General features: G+C 37.9%; 3 protein-coding genes across 5 annotated transcripts in view; 2 read left to right on the top strand and 1 right to left on the bottom strand.

Annotated features, from left to right (window-relative positions):
• Positions 1 to 26,071, bottom strand: part of LOC137169671 (NACHT, LRR and PYD domains-containing protein 3-like) — a 243,019-nt gene that overhangs the window by 26,889 nt on the left and 190,059 nt on the right. The window lies entirely within an intron of this gene.
• LOC137169486 (NLR family CARD domain-containing protein 3-like) lies at positions 175 to 15,909 on the top strand. The gene is made up of 12 exons (XM_067572707.1): positions 175 to 294; positions 1,643 to 1,744; positions 1,842 to 1,958; positions 3,555 to 3,674; positions 5,583 to 5,661; positions 5,875 to 6,103; positions 6,381 to 8,181; positions 8,287 to 8,460; positions 8,757 to 8,930; positions 9,029 to 9,202; positions 11,556 to 11,602; positions 11,871 to 15,909. Exons 2-12 carry the CDS (start codon positions 1,656 to 1,658, stop codon positions 12,443 to 12,445), a joined length of 3,579 nt encoding a protein of 1,192 aa, XP_067428808.1. The 5' UTR covers positions 175 to 294; positions 1,643 to 1,655; the 3' UTR covers positions 12,446 to 15,909.
• On the top strand, positions 18,504 to 25,911 carry allc (allantoicase). Its single transcript, XM_067572057.1, has 11 exons — positions 18,504 to 18,710; positions 20,031 to 20,081; positions 20,921 to 21,008; positions 21,714 to 21,833; positions 22,285 to 22,364; positions 22,710 to 22,842; positions 22,917 to 23,072; positions 23,183 to 23,256; positions 23,822 to 23,930; positions 24,020 to 24,138; positions 25,489 to 25,911. Exons 1-11 carry the CDS (start codon positions 18,621 to 18,623, stop codon positions 25,666 to 25,668), a joined length of 1,200 nt encoding a protein of 399 aa, XP_067428158.1. The 5' UTR covers positions 18,504 to 18,620; the 3' UTR covers positions 25,669 to 25,911.

Below are 26,071 nucleotides of genomic sequence, written 5' to 3'. Positions count from 1 at the left end.
CTGCCTTTTCAAACTGTTAAAAATTGAAATGCGCTGAAGTTAAACTGTATCAGAGATTTATGATACTTTGATAGATTTATACTGTTAATGTTTGACTTCAGTTGTTCATTCCAAAGTTCAGAGTTTCACTGTAATCATATTTCCTCAAAGAACTTTACTTTGAAGATAAACACAGAGAGTTGGATCATTATGCGAATCGACAGACCAACAGACAGAATGTTTCCTGGTTGAAGCTTCTGATTTTTTTTCATCTTAACTCATTGGCTTCTTGCACATTATTTTCACCATCAAAAGGTAACATAACTAACAGTTTTCCACCATTTAATAGTAGCAGTGATGCATAATTATTTATTTACTTTTGTTATTTTTTTGTTGTATGTAAAGTGTTTTTGGGTTACGAGGCAGCACTTTAATTTTTCCTGCCACTCTGTTTATTTTGGCAGCCAAAACTTGAGAGGCAATAATTCGTCAACATGTTTACCACCAACTGTCCAACCCATGGGATGCTAGAACTATGAAAATAATAAATAAATTAGACCAGTTTATCATTATTTATAACAGTTTCAAGTTTGTTTTGTAAAATATTTTCTTCTAAGCTTAGAAATCTGTAAGTAATTTCAATAGATGTTTTGTGGCAGTTACAAAGGGTGCCCAACTGGATCATTTGAAACTGGCACGCATCTGCATATCATAAACTTGGGTCTGTCAGTAGGGACATTCACTGTCCAAAGTCCAGCAAAAACGTTCAATGTAATAATTTCTTTTTTAAATACTGTAGAAATAATCTTGTAATATATTTACTCATTTAACCAGTCTAAATGCTAAAGCAACAAAAACAGAAAAGCATCTTTCTACTATATATGTCACACAATAAAAACTACAAAATGAATCAGTGAAATTAAAAATGCAGTACACCCTGTTCCTGGAATAATTTATATAATATTAAGTATAAACTTAACTTTTGTTTTCAGTTACAGATTTTACATTTATACTCTTATTCTCTCTGTCTTTGAATTTTTACAGTAGATGACACATGAACATAATCTAGAGTGCAGCATCAAGGTTCAAGGTGAAACGATGAGTTTATTCGACCATAAAACCATAGAACCTTTTCACATCATGTTCATCCAACACTGATTAAAAAATATAACACATACAGATTAGACAACATTCATAAATTGGCATTAAATATGACACATCTTGATTTATAATCCCCTCTCAGATAAAGGAGAGAGAAATTGTCTTGACTGCCACTATTTTAATGACGTCATCTCGTTGCGCAGTATTTTTTTTCTGCAATGGTTTAATGACACTGACTGGAGAATAAGTGACACCAACTGTTTAGTGTGACTGCTTCTTTAGACTGAAGGGGAATAAGCATCATCTGCTCTCTAAGACATAAAACATAAAATATCTATGTCAAGAATCATACAGTTGTAGACATAAATACCTCATGAAAAATTACACATTCTAACTTTCATCTCAGTAAAATATAATATCAAAGCAAAACTAAACTTTCTATGACAAACACTAGTTCTGTTCCTGAGTGCTCTGTATATTTCTGATACATTATTGAGAGGATAATGTTGAGTGATGTGCAGCTTGTTGTAATGAATGAGCATGTTGTTGTGTTTGTGTGAAGATGTGTCTCTGCTATGGATCAGTGTGAGGACAGAGAGGAGGGAGTCCCTCCCTCTAAAAGCTCTCTGTGTGGGGAACATGACAGCCAGACCAAAGCTCAGAGGTGAGATGAGGATCTCTAACTGTCCATCACTGTTCTCCACTCACATCACTCCACCATCATTATTCACACTCAAAGCTCTGTGTGTGTTGTGTTGAAGAACAAAGAAGAAGCACAAGAAGGACAGACCAGACTCTGCTGGACCTGGACCCAGCTGTGTGTCCATGAAGAGTGATCGGTCGAAGGATGAACCTATTGTCTTCGAAGGTGGACAGAGGTCTGATGATCAAAGATAAGAATTCAGTATTTTATCCAAAAAGAATTTTATTGAACACATACAGTACAGACCAAAAGTTTGGACACACCTTCTCATTCAAAGAGTTTTCTTTATTTTCATGACTATGAAAATTGTAGATTCACACTGAAGGCATCAAAACTATGAATTAACACATGTGGAATTATATACTTAACAAAAAAGTGTGAAACAACTGAAAATATGTCTTATATTCTAGTTTCTTCAAAGTAGCCACCTTTTGCTTTGATTACTGCTTCGCACACTCTTGGCATTCTCTTGATGAGCTTCAAGAGGTAGTCACCTGAAATGGTCTTCCAACAGTCTTGAAGGAGTTCCCAGAGATGCATAGCACTTGTTGGCCCTTTTGCCTTCACTCTGCGGTCCAGCTCACCCCAAACCATCTCGTTTGGGTTCAGGTCCGGTGACTGTGGAGGCCAGGTCATCTGGCGCAGCACCCCATCACTCTCCTTCTTGGTCAAATAACCCTTACACAGCCTGGAGGTGTGTTTGGGGTCATTGTCCTGTTGAAAAATAAATGATGGTCCAACTAAACGCAAACCGGATGGAATAGCATGCCGCTGCAAGATGCTGTGGTAGCCATGCTGGTTCAGTATGCCTTCAATTTGGAATAAATCCCCAACAGTGTCACCAGCAAAGCACCCCCACACCATCACACCTCCTCCTCCATGCTTCACGGTGGGAACCAGGCATGTAGAGTCCATCCGTTCACCTTTTCTGCGTCGCACAAAGACACAGTGGTTGGAACCAAAGATCTCAAATTTGGACTCATCAGACCTGGTCTCTAATCTGAGCTGCTGTTAACCTGCGATGTCTGAGGCTGGTGACTCGGATGAACTTATCCTCCGCAGCAGAGGTGACTCTTGGTCTTCCTTTCCTGGGGCGGTCCTCATGTGAGCCAGTTTCTTTGTAGCGCTTGATGGTTTTTGCGACTGCACTTGGGGACACTTTCAAAGTTTTCCCAATTTTTCGGACTGACTGACCTTCAGTTCTTAAAGTAATGATGGCCACTCGTTTTTCTTTACTTAGCTGCTTTTTTCTTGCCATAATACAAATTCTAACAGTCTATTCAGTAGGACTATCAGCTGTGTATCCACCTGACTTCTGCACAACACAACTGATGGTCCCAACCCCATTTATAAGGCAAGAAATCCCACTTATTAAACCTGACAGGGCACACCTGTGAAGTGAAAACCATTTCAGGTGACTACCTCTTGAAGCTCATCAAGAGAATGCAGAGTGTGTGCAAAGCAGTAATCAGAGCAAAAGGTGGCTACTTTGAAGAAACTAGAATATAAGGCGTATTTTCAGTTGTTTTACACTTTTTTGTTAAGTACATATTTCCACATGTGTTAACTAATAGTTTTGATGCCTTCAGTGTGAATCTACAATGTCAATAGTCATGAAAAGAAAGGAAACTCATTGAATGAGAGGGTGTGTCCAAACTTTTGGTCTGTACTGTACATTTATAAGTTTTTCTGTCAGGATTGAAATGCAAATATAAGACAACACTCCACCATCATTATTCACACTCAAAGCTCTGTGTGTGTTGTGTTGAAGCCCAGAGCAGCAGAAGCAGATACCAGACTCTTCTGTATCCAGCTGTGTGTCCATGAAGAGTGACGTGTCGAAAGATGAACCTATTGTCTTCAAACGTGGACAGAGGTGTGATGATCAAAGGTAAAAATTCAGTATTTTATCCAAAAAGAATTTTATTGAACACATACATTTATAAGTTTTTCTGTCAGGATTGAAATGCAAATATAAGACAACACTGCATCCAACACTGTCAATGAAGAGCACTACAAAAACTCTATATTAAGCTATAAGAAAAACATTTAGCTTAGTAAAATAGGGTTTCCACTACAGGAAATTTCCTCAAACCTTTTGAGGAACTACGGAAGACGTTTCTTGTTACTTGTTAACGTTAAAAACAAAGTTTTGCTTTGTTGTCGGCTTACCAACTTGTTTTAAAAAGGAGTGAGAGAAAGACAAAGAGAGTGCAAGTGAGAACAAAGCCAGTGAATGAGAGAAATAAAACTTAATTTTCTGGTTGTTTCATAGTGGTTAAATTCTAAAGCAGAAATAAATAACCATCAAATACTCAGCAGATGGTTTGTGTGGAGTTCTCAGTCTCTTTTTCCTTGTCTGCATTTTTCCTTTTCATTCATTCATTTGCCTCCATCTAACTCAAACATCAAAGTCACACAACAGTAAAAAAGAATGAAGGACAACAGATCAACTCTGTTTTGTTGTTTCCACATGTTAATACTGCATTTCAAACACCACCATGTTTTTTTAATTCATCATGTGTCAAATTTGCCTAATGTACTTGATTCTTCAGATGTAGTGGAAATAGAAACAGGAATACACAACTGGGACTAATATTTCCCGATTTTGTTCCTGAGGTTAGTTCCTCTGTTTCCATAGTTCTTGGAACTTTGTGGTCAAAAAGGGGTTAATGTTATTCTAGCGAGCCCCAAACGGCATATGAGCAAAACCTCTGTTAAGATTCTGGTGGGTTCAAACACGGCCAGAAGTCTGATGATCAAAGGTAAGAATTCAAATCTAAGAGGAACAGGAATTATATATATATATTTCAGCAGTATTTTATCCAGAAAGAATTTATGGAACAATTGCATGTATCAGTGTAGTATTTCCACCACGATCAAAATGCACAGATAAGACAAAACTGCACCCAGCAATGGAGGGAAGAAGATGAAGACTATACTGAAAAACTATACTGTTACCCTCAATATTCAGAGTTAAACTGACTCCAAAACGCACTGGATGTGTATCATTCACAGAAAACCTGCAGCGTCTCGTTTACGTTCATGTTCAGCAACAGTGAAAATCCAGTCTCGTGGCAATTTGTGAAATAGTCACGAAATTTAATCTATCTATTCGTGTACATGGACACGATTTTTCTATTTTTTTGTGACAGTCAGCATGACATTCAAACTAACGTATTTCAATTGGAAGTAGGTTTTTTCTTCTGTCAGTCAGGAATTGGCAGCACAGAGGCTGTATTGTTTTTTCACATTGGTTATTCATATTTAATTATAACCGCTACGTCACTCAACATTTAATCACCAGATTTTATCCCTGTTTTTATTTCTTTATTAATTCTACCAGTCTGGTGGGTGGACTGGAGAGGACACAGTATTTCCTCACTGTTAATTTTAATATCTTTTTTTTGTTGGTTTTGGACAATAGCGTAGGGGCCACCTTAGCGCCCCCCCCCCCCCAATACCATCTGATAACTGCATGCAGAGTGACCAGAGGGTCGGAGGGTCAACCTTTTGACTTCAAACAGGGACAGAAATCTGATGATCCATGATGATCTAAGGGAAGAATAAACATAGATCTGTTTATAATTATTCAATATAGAAGAGTAGACTGTCGTGTTCAGGTGTTTATGCTTGATTTAGTTCAGTTCAATGAAAGCATCACATTCAACAAATCAGAGCTGCATTTATTGTGTTGATCTTGTGTTTCTATCATGAATAATCATGATAAAACAACACAAAAGACTGTATGTATTCAAAGTTTTTTTGTTGTTATTAAAAACTTTTTATTTTTCCACAGACGTCAGAAGCAGAGCTCAAAGGTTCCCAGTCATCAGCCTGCCAAGCAGCATCAACAAGACCTGAACTCCATATTTTTGGTGTGTTAATGTACAATCACAAACTGAAAAAAGCACAAAATGGAATGACTGTCAGTCAGAACTGAAGAAGCCTCTTGGATGAAAGGCGAAACATTTTCAAGACAAGTCGACTTGCCTCTGACTTAGCCATACTTAATATACCATGACCAGACAACTGAATCTTCACAGACAATGATTTCTGCTAATTTAAACTTGAATACTATTCTGTTCCAGCTACTTGAGGACAACATAATCAGTTTTGTGAAGAAAGAGCTGAAGAAGATGCAGAAGGTTCTGAGTCCAAATTACCCCGAATGCTGTGAGAGTCAGGCTGAAGATGAGGAGGTGTTGGATGGTGAGGATGAAGAGCAGAGGAGGAGCAGCAGAGAGGCATTTCTGAAGATCACACTGCACTTCCTGAGGAAAATGAAGCAGGAGGAGCTGGCTGACTGTCTGCAGAGCAGTAAGAGAATTTTAACAGATTTAACATGATGGAGAGGAAATGGAGGCAATAAGGGAGAGCTCTATATTTTTATATTTCAAACTCTACTGTTAATAAGATGTACACATCTGCATCAGATCTATGAATTCATCTGAGCTGAAACAGAAACTGTTTATCTGCAACAGATGAGCTCAACAGTTTTCCAAATAGAGGAAAATATCTGTGGTCGAATTGTAATGTTTCCATATATCAGGTTTACTAGCGCCAACACATTTTTATTTGTCTTTTGTTCATTCAGGAAGTTCAAATGCTCTCTCATGCCAGCGTAACCTCAAGTCTAACCTGCAAAAGAAGTTCCAGTGTGTGTTTGAGGGGATTGCTAAAGCAGGAAACCCAACCTTTCTGAATCAGATCTACACAGAACTCTACATCACTGAGGGAGGGACTGCAGAAGTCAATGATGAGCATGAGATCAGACAGATTGAAACAGCATCCTGGAAACCAGACAGACCAGAGACAACAGTCAGACAAGAAGACATCTTTAAAGCCTCACCTAGAAGAGATGAACCAATCAGAACAGTGATGACAAAGGGAGTAGCTGGCATTGGGAAAACAGTCTTAACACAGAAGTTCACTCTGGACTGGGCTGAAGACAAAGCCAACCAGGACATACAGTTCACATTTCCATTCACTTTCAGAGAGCTGAATGTGCTGAAAGAGAAAAAGTACAGCTTGGTGGAACTTGTTCATCACTTCTTTACTGAAACCAAAGAAGCAGGAATCTGCAGGTTTGAAGAGTTCCAGGTTGTGTTCATCTTTGATGGTCTGGATGAGTGTCGACTTCCTCTGGACTTCCAAAACAATGAGGTCCTGACTGATGTTACAAAGTCCACCTCAGTGGATGTGCTGCTGACAAACCTCATTGGGGGACACCTGCTTCCCTCTGCTCACCTCTGGATAACCACACGACCTGCAGCAGCCAATCAGATTCCCCCTAAGTGTGTCAGCATGGTGACAGAGGTCAGAGGGTTCACTGACCCACAGAAGGAGGAGTACTTCAGGAAGAGATTCAGAGATGAGGAGCAGGCCAACACAATCATCTCCCACATCAAGATATCACGAAGCCTCCACATCATGTGTCACATCCCAGTCTTCTGCTGGATCACTGCTACAGTTCTGGACCATTTGTTGAAAGAGGGAAGACAGCTGCCTAAGACCCTGACTGAGATGTACATCCACTTTCTGGTGGTTCAGTCCAAACTGAAGAATGTCAAGTATGATGGAGGAGCTGAGACAGATCCACACTGGAGTCCAGAGAGCAGGAAGATGATTGAGTCTCTGGGAAAACTGGCTTTTGAACAGCTGCAGAAAGGCAACCTGATCTTCTATGAATCAGACCTGACAGAGTGTGGCATTGATATCAGAGCAGCCTCAGTGTACTCAGGAGTGTTCACACAGGTCTTCAGAGAGGAGAAAGGGCTGTACCAGGACAAGGTGTTCTGCTTCATCCATCTGAGCGTTCAGGAGTTTCTGGCTGCTCTTCATGTCCATCTGACATTCATCAACTCTGGAGTCAATCTGCTGGAAGAAACAAAGACAACCTCCAAGAAGTCTAAAGTTTTTAGAGACAAACCTAAACTAAAACAACTCCATCGGACCTCTGTGGACAAGGCCTTACAGAGTCCAAATGGACACCTGGACTTGTTCCTCCGCTTCCTCCTGGGTCTTTCAATGCAGACCAATCAGAAGCTCCTACAAGGTCTGTTGACACAAACAGGAAAAGACACAGGGACCAATCAGAAAACAACCAAGTACATTAAGAAGAAGATCAGTGAGGATCTGTCTCTAGAGAGGAGCATCAGTCTGTTCCACTGTCTAAATGAACTGAATGATCGTTCTTTAGTGGAGGAGATCCAACAGTACCTGAGTTCAGGAAGTCTCTCCAAAGATAAACTGTCTCCTGCTCAGTGGTCAGCTCTGGTCTTCATCTTACTGTCATCAGGAAAAGATCTGGACCTGTTTGACCTGAAGAAATACTCTGCTTCAGAGGAGGCTCTTCTGAGGCTGCTGCCAGTGGTCAATGCCTCTAATAAAGTTGTGTAGGTGGACAAATAACTAAATATATATATTTAAATATTACATATTTTATAGAGGACAAACAGCAAGAAAAAATAAAATTTTGTTCATCACTAATTCCTCCTTAGGCTGAGTGGTTGTAATCTTTCCGGGAGAAGCTGTGCAGCTCTGTCCTCAGCTCTCAGCTCACAATCCTCCAGTCTGAGAGAGGTGGACCTGACTAATAATGACTTGCAGGATTCAGGACTGCAACATCTCTCTGATGGACTGTTGAGTTCATACTGTACACTGGAATCTCTCAGGTCAGGTTTAAGCTATCCCTAAAGTGAGGCACTGAAAGTGTACTATTGGTATTTCAAAGTCATTTTCCACAAGTAATGCAGAATTTAATTGGATACGAAATCTTTTCAAACGGATTTCTACTTTAAAACTGAAAATCAGTGCATAAGTGTGCATAACTAATTTGTCTTGGTTAATTGGGTTGGCAGCACTGGAATTTTTACGATCTTATAGATGAATGAACTTTGTCTTGAGCCTTACACAAAACACATTAAATATTAAGATTAATTGTTTCAAATTTATTGATCTCTCTTTATAGGCTGGGTATTTGTCAACTATCATGGAGAGGTTGTGCAGCTCTGTCCTCAGTTCTCAGCTCCCACTCCTCTAGTCTGAGAAAGCTGGATTTGAGTAACAACAACTTGCAAGATTCAGGAGTGAAGCAACTGTCTGCTGGACTGGAGAGTCCAGACTGTACACTGGAAACACTCAGGTCAGAAATTTGGTTAAAGAGATTCTCATTTTAATATTTTTTTACATGCTTACATGATTATCCAAAATATTGTGGCACCAACCTTTTCTTAATTCCAGTCTGTCAGGTTGTCTAATCACAGAGGAAGGCTGTGTTTCTCTGGCCTCGGCTCTGAGTTCCAACCCCTCCCATCTGAGAGAGCTGGACCTGAGCTACAATCATCCAGGAGGGTCAGGAGAGAGAATGCTGTCTGCTGGACTGGAGGATCCTCACTGGAGACTGGACACTCTCAGGTATGGACAGACAAAAAGAGATCATGCGCTGTCTCCTCAGCCTTTCATCACCCAGTGACCCAAGAATCCACAATGTCTCAATTCCTTTCAAATTTACTTGAAGGGGTGAAAAGACTTGAGTTAGGAAAGGCACAACCATCTGACCTAGAAGTCTTACGTTACATAAAAACAACTAATTCATGTGTAATAAATTATAATTACTTATTCAAATCAATTTAATTCAGTTTTATTTATATAGCGCCAAATCACAACAGAAGTTATCTCAGGACACTTTTCATATAGAGAATGTCTAGACCATACTCTTTATTTTACAGAGATCAGCATAGCCCCATGAGAAACCTCAAGCAGAACTGGGCTGTAGGTGGGCGGCCATCTGCCTTGACTGGCTGGGTTGAGAGAGGAAGAGGGAGGGAGGGGAGAGAGACACACAGAAAAGCACAATAGCATCTATAATAACAATAACAACAACAATAACAACAACAACAACAACAACAACAACAATAATAATAATAATAATAATAATATTTTACCTAATTTAACTGTTGGTTCCTCCCTGAAATTTTCAATGAGTGATTTTTACCACAGGACTCTCTGTATTAGGGTTGAGGGTCTTAAGATAGAGGGTGTCATGTGTTGTGCATATTGTAAAGCCCCTTGAAGCAAATTTGTGATTTGTGATAGGGGATATATAAATAATATTGACTTGACTATTATTATGTCTTCTGGGATGTCTTCTAATTGACTACATTGATGTCCCTGATTCACAAAACCAAATAGATCCTTGTCTGGTTTTAGAAACTGGGCAACTATGGTACATAACTCATAAAGGGTCCATGGTCTATACCCTATAACTTTGGCCTAGACCTACTTATTTTGTATGCATCTGTGCCAGTCTCATCCATTTCACCTCTTCTGGTCACCATTATCATCAGCGAAACCACAGTGGCCTGATCTAAATCTTCTTCCAGACCTTCTATTTTTTCTTATTATTTCTATTCTCTCATCCCTAAATATCATCCCAATTTGCTTCCCTCTCAGTTGTGCTTCCTCCTGCCTTTCAGTTCTTTCTCAGTTAGAATTCTGTTATTTCTAAGGTAAAGGTAAATACTTTTTTAAGTACTACTTACTTTTCTACATGCAGTCTTCTTCAACACTCAAACATTTCTTTTTATGAACTTGCGCATTGTTGTGGAAATTGCCTGCAAACACTCAGCACTTGTGAATTAACACATAAAACTCTGATGTAGATGAATATTAATATATTGTCACAACATATGGAGTAGGGATGGAGCTGAACCCGAATACGGTATTCAGAAAAGCACAAATAGTGGGGTTTTATGAATATTTATTTCATTTATTTTAAAATCAATCAAAAAAAAAATCAAATAACAGTGCGCAGGCTGAGACTCATAGCGTAGTGAGGTTACATCGCTGTCTGTCTCTGTGTCTCTATAAACAGCTGCAGATCTCTCTGTCTGGTGGAGCTGAGTTTTAGCTGACTGGTCAGCACAGATGTCCATGATCTGGGAAACTTGAGTTTAAGACCTGGCGTGGGAACCCTCCCTCTCAAGAGTTTATTGAATAATACAAATACAAATAATTTTGTTGCCTCAACAAATACAGATACAAATACAAATACTGGGCTCTCTGCACATCCCTAATATGGAGGCACCTTGACAACACAGTGGTCAACAAGATCTCAAAGGACAGAAGAGCTCAGTCTTTCATGATTGCCTCCCTGGTGTTTTTCTAAAGACAGTCAACCTATAGAAAAACTCCTGCATACAGCAATTCAACATTACGATAACACAACTTCTTCTGCGGTATAGCAACAAACACATATAGCAATAAAGAAACAAATGCAAAGTGAGTTATAAATTATCATTCCTAATGTTTCATGCTAGTTTATTTTCACATGCTTATTTCTTGTAAACCTTTCAACTTATCAATCAACTTTTCTGCTTCTTCTCTTTTTTACTTGATCTTCTACACGCTATTTCTGCTTGCTGGTTTAACTGTTCATTTTAGGGTACAGTATATGATGCATAATACACCATTTCACATTGTGTTTTATCATGTTGGAGGACAGCAATGAAAGTAAAAGCACTAACAGTGGTGACCCTGGGCTATTGTTATTTGGACAGTACATCAGATTATCTTATTCTTTACCTTGTATACACAAGTGACAGAAATGAGGGGAACAATTAAGACAAACGAGAGGCAGCCTGTTCACTTGTTTGACAATAGATACGACTCACAGTGGATGGAAAATGATTTACAGGGAAGGTTATCAAATGGTCCTGTTTCCATAATAATAATAATAATAACAATAATAATAATAATCTTCCTCCAGGGTGGAACCTGCTGGAAAACAGTGGTTAACACCTGGCCTGAGGAAATGTAAGTGTGGATTCAGTTTGATTCATGACATTAAAACATCATTTTGTCTTACAGGTCTTTGCTTTTATTTATTCATTCATATCATATCAACAAGAGATGGCTCTCCAAATGAATCATTCTAAATCATCATTACTTACTGTAACATAATTTTGTTAATTTTGTCATTTTGTTAGGCAATTTTTAAATCTTTTTGAAAATATCAATCATGTCAATTAGTAAAGGTTAGATCATACTTAATTGCTGGAATGTGTCTTGTTCTCTTCATCAGATGCCTGTGAACTCACACTGGACATAAACACAGCAAACAGAGATCTCAAACTGTCTGACAACAATAGAAAGGTGGAGCTGGTGGGAGAGAAGGAGCAGCCATATCCGGGTCATCCAGACAGATTTGACTGCAGTCAGCTGCTGTGTACAAATGGTCTGACTGGTCGCTGTTACTGGGAGGTCGAGTGGAGAGGAATGGTTGATATAGCAGTGACTTACAGAGGAATCACAAGGAAAGGAAACGGGGCTGACTGCAGGTTTGGAGGGAATGATCAGTCATGGAGTCTGTTGTGCTCTGCTGATTGCCATTACTCTGTCTGTCACAGTGACAGAGTAACATCCATCCCCTCCTCCTCCTCCTCCTCCTCCTCCTCTGTCTCTAACAGAGTAGCAGTGTATGTGGACTGTCCTGCTGGCACTCTGTCCTTCTACAGAGTCTCCTCTGACACACTGATCCACCTCCACACCTTCAACACCACATTTACCCAACCTCTGTATCCTGGGTTTGGGCTTAGGTCTGGGGTGGAGTCTTTGATGTTGTCGCTGGACTCCTCAGTGTCTCTGTGTTCTCTGTAGGAGGGAAAGTCTCCCAATAGAGAAACAGTGCTGACTAAAGTAGGCCTGTCTTCTAGAAATTACATTTAAATATACTAATTTGCTAAAGCAAACACCTTTAGAGGGACATTTAATGCCACCTGGAAATGTAAATAATGAGGAAATCTAAAGTGATGGTGATCTAGTAGGTTGCAAAATGTTCACAGAAAACACATTTCATTTATTTTCTGCCCAAATATCCTTTTAATACAATATCCACTTGCAGTAACTACAGCATTATTAATTATGTTCTATTTAGACAGAAGTTGCAGGACTTGGTCAAAGTTAGAGAAAGATCATGGTCTTGGTTTATTACAGAAAAAGTTATTTATATACCAGAGTCAGACAGTGTTTGTTAGCCTGCAGATACTTTGTGCTGCCTTCCAACGTTTGGAGATATTCACTGCTGCTGTTTGGTTGATATGACAGACTACTTTTTCTCCAGGCCAATTTTTATTCGGTCATGATACAAAATACATATGAGCTGGTAGATTTTTCTTCATTTACTTTAAAAAATAATACACATGTAGCATCAAAGCAATTACGACATTAAGTAAATAAAAAAACGAATTGTTTTATTTTGGGAGGATAATGAAGCATAAATATATTTACTACCACTTGATACACACATTTGGTTAGAGTGTCCTGCATTATAATGGCCTAAGAGGCGCACAACATCCAGTAGCCTACTGAAAAACTCAAAATACTCAAATATCCAAAATACTCAATTGGAAGTCCAAAATCTAGTGTATCGACAACCTGACAAGTTCTGCGAGGTACAGAGAAGCAGCACTTCATTTGAAAAAAAAACCAAAATAAAACATTAATTTTTGGGGATTTTAAAAATGAGCAGTAATTTATTGTTTTTACATAAAGAAATAACATATACAAACAATCTTGATTTGGATCCCTTAGATTTTTTTTATTTTTTATTTTTATTGTGACAAAGGTAAACACTGAGTGGAACATTTCACAGTTGAAATCAACTTATCAGTGCTCTGGTGGACAAACTGTGTAACGGTGACACCATTTTGAAATTATGGTATTTCTGTACTGCAAACTTGTTAAATATTGGCCCACATACACACCAATATACTGTATCTGCAAAAATCTAATATTGACTGATATAACATCCTGGCAGATTTGTCAGTGTAGCTCTAATGTGACCGTAATATGTTTGTCACTACAATGTAATTAGGAATAAACATTGTACCATATAAATGTAATTTCAAGTGCACAGGCTTATATGACGGCATCACTCATTCATACACATACAATCAACAGACCAAAAGTGTCAACAAAAGAACCAAAAAGGGAAAAAAAAGTTTACAAACTTTACAACAAACTTTAGTCACTGTAAGTCTAATAATTGTCTGAGAGCTGAAATCCCAGTACAAAGTTTTGAGTCAAGTAATTGTGGTAACTAACAGCATCAACAAGCTGTTTTTGGTCTAGAAGTAATACAGGAATCTTAACTTTCAGAAATTCTTGACTGTCAGTAACTATCAATGTCATTACTTTGTCATATGTTGCTCAAGTTCTGTCCTTCAAGCTATCAATGAATCCTAGCCTGTTTCCTGAAGTATTTACAAACATTACTTATGTAAACAGACTTATCATGAGAAAACATAAGTAACCCAGATTTAGTTTTCATCTATTGTTAGTTTATGTTTATGTTTAGTTGTATTAACACCTTTTCAGGTTATTAAATTGAGGTAAGCAGATCCCAATCCTGTGTGTAAAATTTTGGTGGTTGGTGGGGCCACACTTTGGTTCATATCTAGATTACTATTTCAAATTTAAATTTTGTTTTTGGTATTAAGACAAGAAACTATGTATTGAGAGTTTGCTTGCTCTAAAAACTGTATTCGGATTTGCAGAGAAAAGTTGTGTTTGCCATTCACTTCAGTACAGTTAGAGTTTTGTTTGAGCAGTCATACTGGCTGCTAATTGGTCAGGACATAGACACATTATCATGTACATAAGGGATAATCCACAACGTGTCATGCAGTTATCAAAAAGTAAAACACAGTACATTATGTTTCATAATCGCACATGACTGAAAGGATCAACATGATATTTGTGTCTTCATATTTTGTGGGCCACATGCTCTATAACTGGAATCTTTGTTAAAATGAGGAAGTGTAACACTTGTGTGGTTTTCATTCTACTTTCTGTCTTTATAAATTGTCAACAAAGCACTCAGAGCTTCTCAAAAACACATTATTTTTTGTAATTTAGTAATAATGTTTGAGATGTGTCAAGACATGAAAGATTTAGGCAAAATAAACAGAGACATATACATTTATCACTGTGGTGTTTGCACTATTTTGTTCAATAACAGGTTTTTCAGACAAAAACGGAGTTTATTTTTTCTTGTCTAAAATATATTATTTATGAGTCATTTGGTGTTAGTTAATATTAAAGAGTTAAAGTAGCTAATAATTATTACTGTATGTTTTATAAGGTGATGATTTACTTTGTGAGATTATAGGACAAGCTGCTTTAAAATGTTTTATTAAATGAATCCCCTTAATCATGAACACAAAAGCAAAAGTTACAACAATGTTCTGATGGTTGGATATTTTTAACTTTTCTTTATGCTCAGCCCCAGTTGTTTGTTCCTCTCTGTATTTAAAGAAACATTTCAAGTTCAAAATCAATAGTAAGATAACAAATACATTCTGAATGCAATAATAAGAAATAATTAACTGATGAAACTATTTTTCTTGTTTGGAATCAAAAACTTTTGAACAACAAACAAAAATTAAACCCACAAGCAGCAATGATTGGGCCCTCACACCTTTTGCATGTCTGGGCATAATGCAGTTGAATGGCTTTTATTGTGGGCATGGGGATCTGTTCAGGACTGGGTTCTTATCGGACATTGCAGGAAGGAGTTAGATATTACTTCCTGTATGCACTATATTGAAACAAACTTTATAATGATATCTAACATTTGGTGTCAAACTGTTTTCAGTCATTGACTGTCTGAAGTCTGTGATCCCAGAGGACACTTATATCTCACCTGGTGATTCTATGTCGGACCTGAACTATAAACTGGACTTTTGCCTTTGGTCTGGTTTTCGGCGAGTGACACACCTACTCAGCTGGACTGAGGTCAGGTGATGAAAATGCCAGTGGAGAACATTACATATACAGCATTTGCTGTATATTTAGGATTATCCCCCTTTTGCATTGTCCTACAGTTGGCAGACTACCCAAAAAAGGGGGACTATAGTTGCTTCACTGTTCACCAAATATGGATGTAAGCACAAAAAATAAACTACTTAAAACCAAGTCAGCACTTTCATTCATTCAAAACAACTTAAATGTGTCACTGTCTGAATGATGATTTTTTTTTTTTTTTTTTTTACATAGTTTTATCTCCAAAGTGTGTACAAAAAGTTGTGAATAATTGTTCATTAGTTAGGCTATCTGTTTATTTATTTAGTGTAGCTCTCCTTAAATTGAGCTGCAGTCAACACGCTCCAAAACGCGCAACTTTTACTTTGAAGGCGAGCTGTCTGTTTCCAACTCTCGATATCCTGTTTCAATTTTCTTTGAACAAGTTGGATAATGGGACAAGTGGACACTTTAACACGCTGAATTGTAATGCTCTTCTTTAGACAATGAAATCTGGAAAGAGCCCAAAAAATGGGGTTTTTCATTATACAACATGAACAACTGCAAATTAATTATACTTCATGCATGGACCCAGTCGAATGATTTGCTCTAAAGCCAAATTGCATACAATGTAGACCAAAATTGTTTGTATTAAGAAATGTTGTCAGTTGTTTAATAACAACTTTCTCAGCGACCTTTGAGAGTACTGGCAATATACTTATTGGTCTGTAGTTACTGGCTTGAAGGAGGTCTCCAGATTTAAATATAGGCATGACAATGGCACATTTCCAGTCATCAGGAAAGGAGCTGTGTTTAATAGACAAGTTAATTAAATGAGCAATAGGAGAGTTAAAATATCTTTGTGTGATTTGACAAACTTGGTGTCAAAATGGAAAGCATCTCTACTTTTGGAGCTTTTTAAGGAGCTGATGATTTTGTTTACTTGTAACTCATTAGTCTCTACCAGCTCAAAAACCTGGCCTGTGGCATCTATAGGAACAATATACTCTTTCCTTTTCTGGAATTTTTTTCCATTGTTGTTCTGCCATTAAGCTGGCAGTGGATGTAGTCACATTGCATGCATGGTGTTGTGTTACACGTCATGCCTCTGATTCCAGAATACCAGCATGCTGTCTAAAATCACACATGGGGGTGGCATTATGCTGCTGGTTCAGTGTAAAAAAGCAAAGCCTAATAATGATTTTTCATCTTTACATCAATATTGCAGGATATTGTTTTATATAAAAGGGGCTAATGACCGACCGAGTGATGAAGCTATACCATTGGTCAATACTTTGAGTACATTTTGCACCAAGCAACAGCAATGGTGGATATTAAGCTATTGTAATTTTCGCTGTTAATATGTAACTTTATTAAATTTTAATATTTTATCAGGCAAGAAAGTAACCATTTACATTCCCAATATGTGGCCAGTTTATCCAAATAACACATATTTGAGAAGAGAGGATCTGTGGAAATAAAAGCAATATAACAAATACATTTATAAATGCAAACTTAACACACATGAAACACACTGTATTGGGGTCATTCACACTTAACAGCATTAATGATTAACTTGACAGTTGTTGCATTAAAACTATTTTTCAGGTTGTGGGGAAGTGAAATAACAAATACAACATATAATAAAGCCTAAATCTTAACTCAACCCTTCTTACAACAGCACCATATAGCTGACACCCAAAATCTGGTGCCATGTATTTAAAGTATTTTTAATGTTCTTCTTATATGTACAGCACCTTGAGTTACAACTACTGTATGACAAGTACTATGCAAATAAATGAGCTCAAACTTACATAAAAACAAATATCTTAAAAATGCTGTGATGTCTGATGGTAACCAGGAAAAGTACAAATTAAACGCCCTCTAGCATTTTATACTTGGTCCAGCTGTATATGATGTTTGACCTCATCCTTTTTTGGTTAAAGAGAGGATTTGTTTTGAACTCTTTGAGAACTGAGTGAAGGACTGAAAGATCTTTGGGTTTTTTAATTGGGCAGTTACTATGTGTCTCCTTGTGTTTCTGGTTATTTGCTTGCTCAGTGTTATTATCATTACTTTTTTATTGTTTCATTAGTCATAAGGCAAAGATTGCATGTAATTACGTAGAACTTGACTTTAAGTACTAAATAAATACAAAAATAGTCAGATCAAAAAACTCTATGTGTTGTTCTGGAGTTCAGAGACTCAGAAAAAAAAGAGAAATTATATATTTTGTCCTTTAATTTGGACTTATTGGTACTTGTATATATTTATATTGTATGTGTGTTGTCTTGTTTTTGTTTATGTCCTGTTTAAAGCTTGTGTGTTCATACATGCCTGTACATAAAAACTGTATGTTTGCTTTCTTGGCCAATAAAATTGATAAAGGCTATAAACAGTGTGGTAAATGAATTACAACTTTTACTGTGGCTGTGAGTGGAAATGGGGTCATCACGATATGAATAATCTTTATTTGGATAACCATTAGTTGCTGCCTCGGCAACAGCTACTCTTCCTGGGGTCCATTTTAGAATAAAATACATAAAACTAATGTTTGCACTTACAGTACATACAGTAAATAATATAGTTATGGTGCCATTACAACAACAAAATTACATAGTCCTGTGTAAAAACATAAAAAATAGAACAACATTAATAATATCAATCTGTCTAAACACATATATTGCAAAGAAATTAAAAGAATAATACTATGAACTATTGTGCTTATTTATTTTGCTGGCTTGTCTTTAAGAACATTGTCAGCCTTTTTTTAAAACCTTTACATAATGAAACAGTGTTTGTTGTTTATTAACAGCAGTGTGGGCTTCATATACGAGTGCATGGAGTCAGTAACCTCCACTCTGTTTAAATAAACAACCTGTTGTCTGTGACTGAGCAGCCGATGAACTTTGTCCTGCAGGACAGAAGCTGACAAAACAGTTTTCAGGCTTCAGCAGGACGAGCAGCTGCTGCAACATTTATGTTCAAGTTTCAGAAGAAATTTCTGTAAAAAAATCAACTGAAAGATAACATGGCGGAAAGCAGAACTGCAGTGAAGACGGCAGCAGAGCCGAACTTCCTGCAGTTTAATGATTTGGCCTGTGAGGCGGTCGGTGGGAAGGTGAGTCATTGAGAGGTTTTCAGGCTGACAATTAGCGGTGATAAGTTATGATCTGAAAATTCAACTATATGCTCAACTAAGTCGATGCCAACCTGCATTAACAGACAACATCTGACATATTATCAGTTTATGAAGTAGTTGTGGCTAACATGTTAGCAATCAGCTGCCTACTTCCACAACCAGCAGACACAGAGCAACATGATCATCCCAGCAGAGTTGTGTTTGTGTCCACTTGATGAATGTAAGTCCAGTATTCACACTGCTTTTAGCTCTGGTTTGGACTCCACAAACTCCTCAGCTCCAAAGTTGTGTAAAATGATCTTTAGCTGCACCACATAACCTTATAACAACAAGTGGCAGGGACACAGTATCCACAAACAACACGATTTAAAATACAAAAATATAGTCAAAATAAAACAAAACATGAGAAAAGTTTGATTTTTGTGAAATTCAAGACGGTTATGCATTCAGCATCCTAATTGCTTTTGGCAAGAAAGAAGTGCTATGCACATTTTTGGTGGCTCGTACTCACTAATAACGCCTCCTTGAGGATCAAAGCTAAAAGTGTGATGGGTGGAAAAGAACAGACGCTGCTGCTGCTGGAAACACTGAGATTGAACCAGACAGGAAATGTGCTACAAAACTAAAACTAGGAGCTAAAAGGGGCTGAAAAGCTCAGCAGAGCTGCAGAGCTGAGTCATTCTTCTCTGTGGGTTCATCACTACAAGCAAGCCTTTCACATTACAAATAATCATTTGATCCATTGTTAATATTAAAGGAATTATTCAACAATAGTTCATCATTTTTGGAAAATGTTCGCTTTCTTGCACAGAGTTAGCCTGGCTCTGTTTAGAGGTAACAAAATACACCAAGCAGCACCTCTAAAGCTCACTGATTAACATGTTATATCTCGCTTGTTTGATCAAGATATGGCAACCTCACAGTAAGACTCCAGGAAACAATCCTGCACACAACCACCCTAAAACCACAACATGTTGTTTTTACACTTAATCAAAAACCCAAAGTGTAATAACAAGTTGTGGTTTTAGGGTTAGGGTTAGGGTGTGTGAGGTTGTCTTATCTTGCTGGCTGTAATTTCATACTTAGCGTACAGACATGAAAGAGGAATCAATCTGAAAATCTGACTCTCAGCTAGAAAGAGAATGAGTGTTTCCCAAAATGTCAAACTATTACTCAAAAATACCCATTAGTGCAGCTTTGACTTTAAATGGAGATGCTGTCTTGTCCATGTTTTCAGTTCATAATAAACAAACCCTTGTTGGTTTGTCTTGTATTTGTGTTCTCCTGCTGTTTTTTCAGGTCATTTTTGCATCAGATGAATGGTTCGCTCCTGCTGCCAACCTGCTGAAGGTACAACTCTGATCCATCACATCAGCTTCAGGTCAACCCACAGTCATGTTTGACTTCAGCAGCACACATTATTATAACCACTGTTACCGTTCCTGTTACTGTCAGGGGAAAATAAGGCTGTGTTCTGGTCATTTACATAGTTATTTCACTTCAAAGGATAAGTCTGATTTTACTCAATATTTATGTTATTGTCAATACAAAACCACCAACATGTTAGTTGTTGTCGTCTCTCCACACTGTCCTCTTTCCCCACTCTGAAGACGTACATCTTTAAAAACAGCTCACAAACATATAGTTTCGTGAAGTAGACCAGCAAGCAGGTTTACTGGGTTCCAATCACCCGACAAAACCCAAAACCCAAAAAGACTTATCATCTGGGCTGACTGGGACACTGGGAGCATTTGTTGTTTTGGGACATTTTATATAAATTAGCTCTATCCCTTCTAATTTCAATAACTGCTGTATATAAAGTATAGTTGGGAGTAGATTTTAAAGTATAAGTCTGATTTTATTCTATATATATATATATATATATATATATATATATATATATATATCTTTTTTTTCTATAAAACAAAAACTCATGTGTAGACAACCCAAACCAACAATGTGTTAGTCCATCTATCAACACTTTCCTCCTTCCCTACTCTGTCTGTTTATCAGCTCCAAGCCCATTAAAATCACCTCAAACATATATAGTTTCATGTTTAAAAAATGCTCAGTAATTTCCTAGAACAGCTGGTCACTGTAGTTTTGAATCAAACAAACAGGAGGAAATATATATATTTCAGTATTTCTGAAATGTCTTCAACATGTAATGACTGTATGTTTTTGTGCAGAGAGAGCCACCGCAGTTTATCGCTTCTGCCTTCACTGAGTTTGGAAAGTGGATGGACGGATGGGAGACCAGAAGAAAGAGAATACCTGGTTAGTTTCAGGAACCCCATTAAACCAGAATACTGAGCAGCAGAGACACCTTTTCTCAACCCAGACAGCTGTGACTCAACAACAACTGGCTTCTTGACTGATATATTCTTTATTTCTTTTTTTTTTTTTTTTACATTAATCTCACTTTAATAATTCCAGACTTCCTTAAAAATAGTTAAATAATGGAAGAGGAGAATACATTTATTTCACGCTGTTTTTTACGATTGCTATCTTTTCTTTTAACGGTTTACTTTCTTAGTGACCAATACAGGATTTTAAAGATATATATTATGATATTTGAGAGTTTTCAAAATCAGTGCAATATATCAATATTTTTTTTTTTACATGAACACATTCATACTTTTGATAAGGATAAATTTGTTTAGTAAAGAATTGTGATGTTGTAAATGAGACATTTTACAGTATAAAAATGTCTGCCCTCTCTACTGTTTCAAACATATCTTTGACATTTCCTGTAACTTCAGACAACATATACACAGATACCTCTGATAAGCTAATCAGCCAATTTATCAATCAAGCCTTACTTTCCAGTTTAAGGGTTCATTAAGAAGCTCAGGCCCTTTAATATTAAAAGCTGTATCAATCTGTAATCCAAATGTAAACAAAGGGGTCACCCCAACACCAAAACTCAGACACTAATCTCAGAACATTAATTCTGTTTTACTGTCTAACATTTTCTTTAAGGTCATGACTGGTGCATCATCCAGTTGGGAGTACCTGGGCTGATCTATGGCTTCGATGTCAATACGTCCTTCTTCACCGGAAACCACTCGCCTTATGTCTCCATCCAGGCTGGTTGTCTGGGTACAAACAGCTCTGTCTCATATTTATCATCTCCTACTCTCGCCTTTATCCAGGACTATCATACTTCAGTTCAGTTCATTCTACATGAGCTCACATCTCTGAAGCCTGACATTTATTTGTGAATGTATTTAAATCTATTCTGTTGATTTTTACTGAAAATTAACTAAATTAATATTTGAACATGTATTTAATGTGTTATTGACTTTGCCTGGCACTTCAGAATATCTTCAGAATATAAGTGTATGACACAAAAAACAGAATTTATTTCTTGTGTAAATCACAAAAAATGTCGGCAAAACAATTCTAAACAATACTGGAAACATCTTAAATTTGGCATACGCAATATCAAAACAAAAAATATTTCAACTAAAGAACTGTGAACATTGTGATGCACATGTGGAATGAAACTGATTTACTCGTCATATTTGATGATGTAACTGTCGTCCAACAGACCATCCACCCACCTTCACACTGGAAGGAGACCGAACTGGCATGGCCGCCTCCGACAGTCAGCTGGCTGCTGTCGCCAAGGTAACACTGACATTCATGTGGTCACCAGGGCCACAGTAGGAGGTCAGCAAGGCGCTATCGTACTGCTGACAACCAGCTGGTCACCATGGTAACATGACAATCAGTTGGTTAACATGGGGACACCGGCAGTAGGTTGGTCAACAAGGTACCACTGACAATCAGATGGACACCATGGTAACATAACAGTGAGTTTGTCACCATGGTAACACTGACAGTCTGCTGGTCAGCAATAGTAATACTGTTACAGATGGTCATCTTGTGTAATGCGTGACCTGTTTGATTGACAGCTGGTGTGTGACGGGTGGTTTGATTGACAGCTGGTGAGTGACGTGTTTTGATTGGCAGCTGGGTTCAGAGGCGTGGCCGGAGCTGGTGTGTATGTCGGAGCTGCAGCCTGGATATTCAGATTCCTGCCATAACTACTTCCAGGTCAACTTCAACCGCAGAGTCACACACCTGCGCCTCAACATGTACCCAGGTAAACACACACACACACACACAGTCAGATAAATATGCTCATATAGTACATACAGTACATGTGTGTGTCTACAGATGGGGGAATAGCCAGACTGCGAGTGTTCGGCATCGGGCAGAGAGACTGGTCGTCTGTTTCCATCAACCAGGACATCGACCTGGTGGCTCTGACCAATGGGGGAGTCTGTCTCGGCTACAGCGACGCCCACTTTGGACATCCACGCAACATGATTGGTAGAAAATGCTCACATGATTAGTACAAACAATCACTGTATTAATAAATTGTACTTTGTCATTTATTATCTTGGTAGATGATATTGTCTTCTGCTCTGTTGTGTTCACAGGTCTCGGTCAGGCTGCCAACATGGGTGACGGGTGGGAAACAGCGCGTAGACTGGACAGACCAAAAAAACTGAAGGTTTACAGACACCTGAACCTAACTTAACCTAATTCTAACTGTAACAATAAGACAAAGTCTAAATCCTCAAACAGACCTTTCAATAAGTGAGGACAACAAACAAACAAAACCAACAAACAAAATAAAAACAAAAAACAAATGTTCACCCTTTCCCCAAATGCCCTCTTCGTACGCTTTCCAAAAATGTTCCCACTTTCTAAATGTTTTCCTCTTTCTAAAACCCTGCTCAGTCTTCAATAACTCTTCTGAGTTCCAAAACATGTCTTCACCTTCCGAAATGTCCTGAATTTCCAAAAACGTCCTCACTGTCCCGAGATGCCCTCACTTTCCCAAAAGACGTTCCAACTCTCCAAAATGTCTTAATAAACTATCCAAAATGTAACACTTTCAAAAAATGTCTTAATTTTTCTAAAACATCCCCACTATCCAAAATTTCCTGACTTCTCAAAAACGTCAACGCTTCCCAAATATATTCTCACTTTTCTGAAATGTCCCCACTGTCCACGTGAACATAAATAAAAGTTCAGTCTGAATGTGTGTCCTCTTCCGTTTCTTCTCCCTGCAGGTGGACCAGCGGGGGATCCTGCAGGTGCCCGGATGGGAGTGGGCGGTGTTTCGTCTTGGTCACCGCGGAGTCATCAGCAGCATCGAGGTCGACACCAACCACTTCAAAGGTGAACAAACGTCTCAGCTGCTCTTGAGAAAATATCTCATATTTCCATTTAAGAGCAGAACAAAACTGTAACAGTGTTTTTCCACCAAGGTAACTTCCCGGACTCCTGCAGGATCGAGGCGTGCACTTTGACCCCTGAGGAGGAAGCTCAGTGCATCAGGACCAAGTGGAATTCTAGGAAATGGAAGGTCCTCCTTCCACCACAGAAAGTAGGTTCATTTTCATTTGCTTCCTTGTAATTTTTTTTTACTTTTCTGTACTCGTCTTTCATGAGTGAAATTTGTGGATTGGGTCTGTTTGATGTATGATGATTTTGTTCATCATATTTGGAAATTAGTGACTCATGTTTTGTTTAAAATCAAAAGAAAAATGTTCATACGTATAAAATGAATAATATTGAGTCTTTGCGATGTCTGGATTTACAAATATTTAATATAAAGTTCAATTAATATCTTCTCAGTCTTTATGTTTTAAATAAAACACAACAAATAGTGTAATTAATTCAATATTCAGATGTTTCTCTTCTTGACAGATGGGGATAAATCATAAAGTGTCACTTTGCATAAATATAGAGCTGCGTGTGATGAATAAATCAGAGGAAGTGTTGGCAGATGGCGAGCTGTGAGTCGGCGTGTAACTGAGTTGTATCTTACCCAAGTTTGTAAAAAGCTCTGTCGTCTGCCAAGATGGCCGCCAGCCAACAGAAACTCCCAAAGCCAAAAGCATCTTCTGTTTCTTCCCAGAGAGCAGCAACAAAACCCTCAGGACTCACAGCGAAAATGAAATAAATCTTATGGAGTTTCTTTTCAATATAAGATGTGAGACTAAGAAACAATTATCCCTGAAATATGACTGTAGTTTCCTTCATCATCAAGTAGGTTTGTATTAAAATGAATATAATAATTGTAATATATTTTCCATTGGTTACTACATTACTAAAAACAACTACCTAATAAATATGTGTGGAGGTGTTATTGAGAAAAAAGAAGTAATTCAAGCTCTTGATTTAACATCATTTCATATATTTTTCCTTCTTTGTGGGTATTCAGTCAGCTGGAAGTTTGAAAACGATGAAGAAGACATTTTGTCTGTGACGTTAGTTAATGCTTTATTTTTCTTGATGATGAAGGAATGAAAAACAGGTAAAACTGTTTTATGTTTAAAGGATAATTCTGGTGATTATTCACAGCCCGTCAACAAATCTCATGTTTGGGTCCAAACCAACAATGATTGTTGTCCAAAAACTATTAAAAACATGTCAGTGAGTCACACGGCTGCACTGAGTCACATGTTCCTTCATCATGAAGAGTTTGGTCACATTAGTTTGTTTAGAAACATCTCCAAAGACTAATAACCGTGATCACGTTTTCAGTCTCCAGAGAGTAGTTCTGTGTAAGGCAGACACTACTGAGCATGTGTAGGAACACAATTCTGTTTACATCTTCGCTAGTTTGCTGTGCTACATACTTCTCTTGACTTTGTGCTACGTAATTAATTTATCTGTTATTAGAATATTTCCTTTTTAAATCGGATGCTGAGGGTTTGTGTTTCTGCTGCAGCTTCGTCCTCATCACAGGCATCTCTACAGTGTGGAGGAGCTGACACTGAGTCAACCCATCAGTCACATCCGCCTCGTCATCGCTCCGGACGGAGGAGTCAGTCGGCTCCGGCTCTGGGGTCGACCCACGCCCGTCTCCAAGGCAACGGCCAACCAGCAGAGACCAGTGTCCAAACTCTGATACACACCTGAGAGCTCGGCCTGCATCACAGAACTACAAACTCACAGAGGATTTAATGTTTCTTCTGGTTTAAATGATGTTTCTGACCAGTGTAGGAACATATGAGGATTTGATGGTAATTTATTCTGTAATGTGACAATAAAATCATGAAGTAAGGCTGAAGCTAATATTTTTTTATCAACTAAACTGTTGGTTATTTCCCCAGTTCATTGTTTAATCTAGAAAATGAAAGAATGGCAACAAATTTCCATCCCAAAGTCCAGAGTAACGTCTTCAAATGTCTTGTTTTGTGCGACCAAAACCTCCAAAATATTCAGTTTACTATGATGCAAAACAAAGAAAAACAGCAAATTGTGACATATAAGAATAAATGAGAATAAATGAATTTATGGAGATAAACACA

The sequence above is a fragment of the Thunnus thynnus genome, chromosome 18 (assembly GCF_963924715.1).
Source record: "Thunnus thynnus chromosome 18, fThuThy2.1, whole genome shotgun sequence".
Lineage (NCBI taxonomy): Eukaryota > Metazoa > Chordata > Actinopteri > Scombriformes > Scombridae > Thunnus > Thunnus thynnus.
This window is presented reverse-complemented; position numbering and strand designations above follow the sequence as displayed.

Coding starts and splice junctions, on each gene's coding strand:
- LOC137169486 (XM_067572707.1), top strand. CDS start 1,656: ATGGATCAGTGTGAGGACAGAGAGGAGGGAGTCCCTCCCTCTAAAAGC. Junction 1,959..3,554: donor GTCTTCGAAGGTGGACAGAG/GTCTGATGATCA, acceptor GTTGTGTTGAAG/CCCAGAGCAGCAGAAGCAGA. Junction 8,461..8,756: donor TGTACACTGGAATCTCTCAG/GTCAGGTTTAAG, acceptor CTCTCTTTATAG/GCTGGGTATTTGTCAACTAT.
- allc (XM_067572057.1), top strand. CDS start 18,621: ATGGCGGAAAGCAGAACTGCAGTGAAGACGGCAGCAGAGCCGAACTTC. Junction 21,834..22,284: donor CATCCAGGCTGGTTGTCTGG/GTACAAACAGCT, acceptor GTCGTCCAACAG/ACCATCCACCCACCTTCACA. Junction 22,365..22,709: donor AGCTGGCTGCTGTCGCCAAG/GTAACACTGACA, acceptor TTTGATTGGCAG/CTGGGTTCAGAGGCGTGGCC.